This window comes from Pteropus vampyrus, unplaced genomic scaffold, assembly GCF_000151845.1.
Source record: "Pteropus vampyrus isolate Shadow unplaced genomic scaffold, Pvam_2.0 Scaffold1132, whole genome shotgun sequence".
NCBI lineage: Eukaryota > Metazoa > Chordata > Mammalia > Chiroptera > Pteropodidae > Pteropus > Pteropus vampyrus.
In genome coordinates this window covers 1-1,673 of record NW_011889913.1, presented here as the reverse complement: position 1 = coordinate 1,673, position 1,673 = coordinate 1, and the positions used below count along the sequence as shown (strand labels likewise).

The 1,673-nt window shown below is 39.9% G+C and overlaps 1 protein-coding gene across 1 annotated transcript; it reads right to left on the bottom strand.

The window, feature by feature from the left end:
- Positions 1 to 250: 250 nt before the first annotated feature.
- On the bottom strand, positions 251 to 1,667 carry LOC105310125 (basic helix-loop-helix family member b9; the record flags this gene model as incomplete). The annotated part of the gene is made up of 1 exon (XM_011386337.2): positions 251 to 1,667. A coding segment is annotated over one exon (951 nt), but the record flags the coding sequence as incomplete, so codon positions are not given.
- Positions 1,668 to 1,673: the final 6 nt, after the last annotated feature.

Sequence of the window (1,673 nt, the reverse complement as noted above, 5' to 3'; positions counted from 1 at the left end):
TGATCCGGAATAATGAGTTATAATAATAATAAAAAAACTCCCAGTATCTAACTCACAGGGCCACTGTGAGAAGGGGGGAGGAAAAAAAAACCTGTAAAATATAGTGTAAACATAGTACCTGACAAAAGAGCAGATACTCAGGAAATATTTCCTCCCTACACCTACCTCCTTTCTCTCCTGTGAGATGACTGACATAAATGAATAGTCTAACAAATGTAAGAGTTATAAATGTAGTAACAAAATTTGTAAAACTGAGTATTACATTTTATCTAGGACTCAGGGCCACTTCTGTATTGTAGAATGAGTTATCTGATGCAGGTAGTGCATCAGTGTGCACATGCCTTACTTCTGCAACCGCACTGTACGTTCAAGGATATTCTTTTTCTGCGATATGAAGCCACAAATGATCTAAGCAGAGACTAATGAACAAGTAAGCTTACTTAGGATGAACTGGTTCATTAAGTAAAATGTTAGAACGCGCCCCTTTCATCTTTACACAAGATAAAAATCAGACGTTTTCAGCTCACGATGTGATATTCATTTGAAAAATGGTCCAAGCTTAAACCTAGACACCGTCACAGGTAATACTGTTAAAGATGGAATGTATAATGTGCACACTGTAATGAACAAAACATTATGCAAGGCTCTTCGAGGACAGCCAGCCTTTTAGTTTGGCGATCGTTCAAAGTGTTTTTTTTTTTTATTTCTGGCTCATTTTACATCGTTTCAATAATCACTTTAACTTCACGGAAAATGGCCATGAGTGTATTATAACCCGAGTGATCGACAACTACAATTGAGCCCTTTCTGATATGCTCCTTTATGTTAATAAATATGGCCACGGCACTAACGAGATTGGCTTTTGCTTCTTTCTGGTTAAAGATAAGTTTTAATGCTGCTAATGCTTTTGTATCGATCATATCTCTGGCTGCAGCTGGGTTTTCAGACAAATTCAAAAATACTTTCAAAACAAGATTTCTGGTTTTATGATTTCCCAGGGATAGCAAATGAAAAAGCTCTGAAAAGTAACTGGCGACAATATGGTGATGGTTAGAGTCAGTAGTCAGCTGCCCTAGTATCTTCAATCCCGACTGCTGTCCGGGTGAGTTCAAGGGAAAAGACACGGTTTCCTTACACATATGCTTAACATGTAATTCAATCTTGCGTTGTCTTTCATTCCCAGAAGGGGGATTCAGGGTAATTATGGCCTTTTTCCTCCTTTCAGAGGAAGGAAAACTGAGCAAGCTTTCAATAAGTGTGACTACACCCACCTCATTAATGAACTCTTGTGCAAACGGATGAACATTATTGATCCCCATTGCGATCTGAGCTATTTTATGAATGAGGGGATCAGTAGTTGACTTAAGTAAGGTAACCAGTTTTTCAAATTCCTCAGAATTCATGTAGCATTCCATTTTGCAAGGGCAAGCAAATGGCTTAATCCCATTTGCTTCCCTGATCCTGATTTGGCGTCTGATCTCCTCTATGGTCTCAATACAAGGGTCAGAACCAAAGGGGTACTCAGGGCTAGGCTGTGAGCATGAGGGAGTGCTCCTAGAAGAACATGCTGTTGCCACAGGCAAAGAATGAGTATTTTCCTCGGCTGAGGCCAGAACAATGTATGAAGGAGGCCTTGCCTCAGAGGGGACTCGGGATCTAAATCCTAACACTGC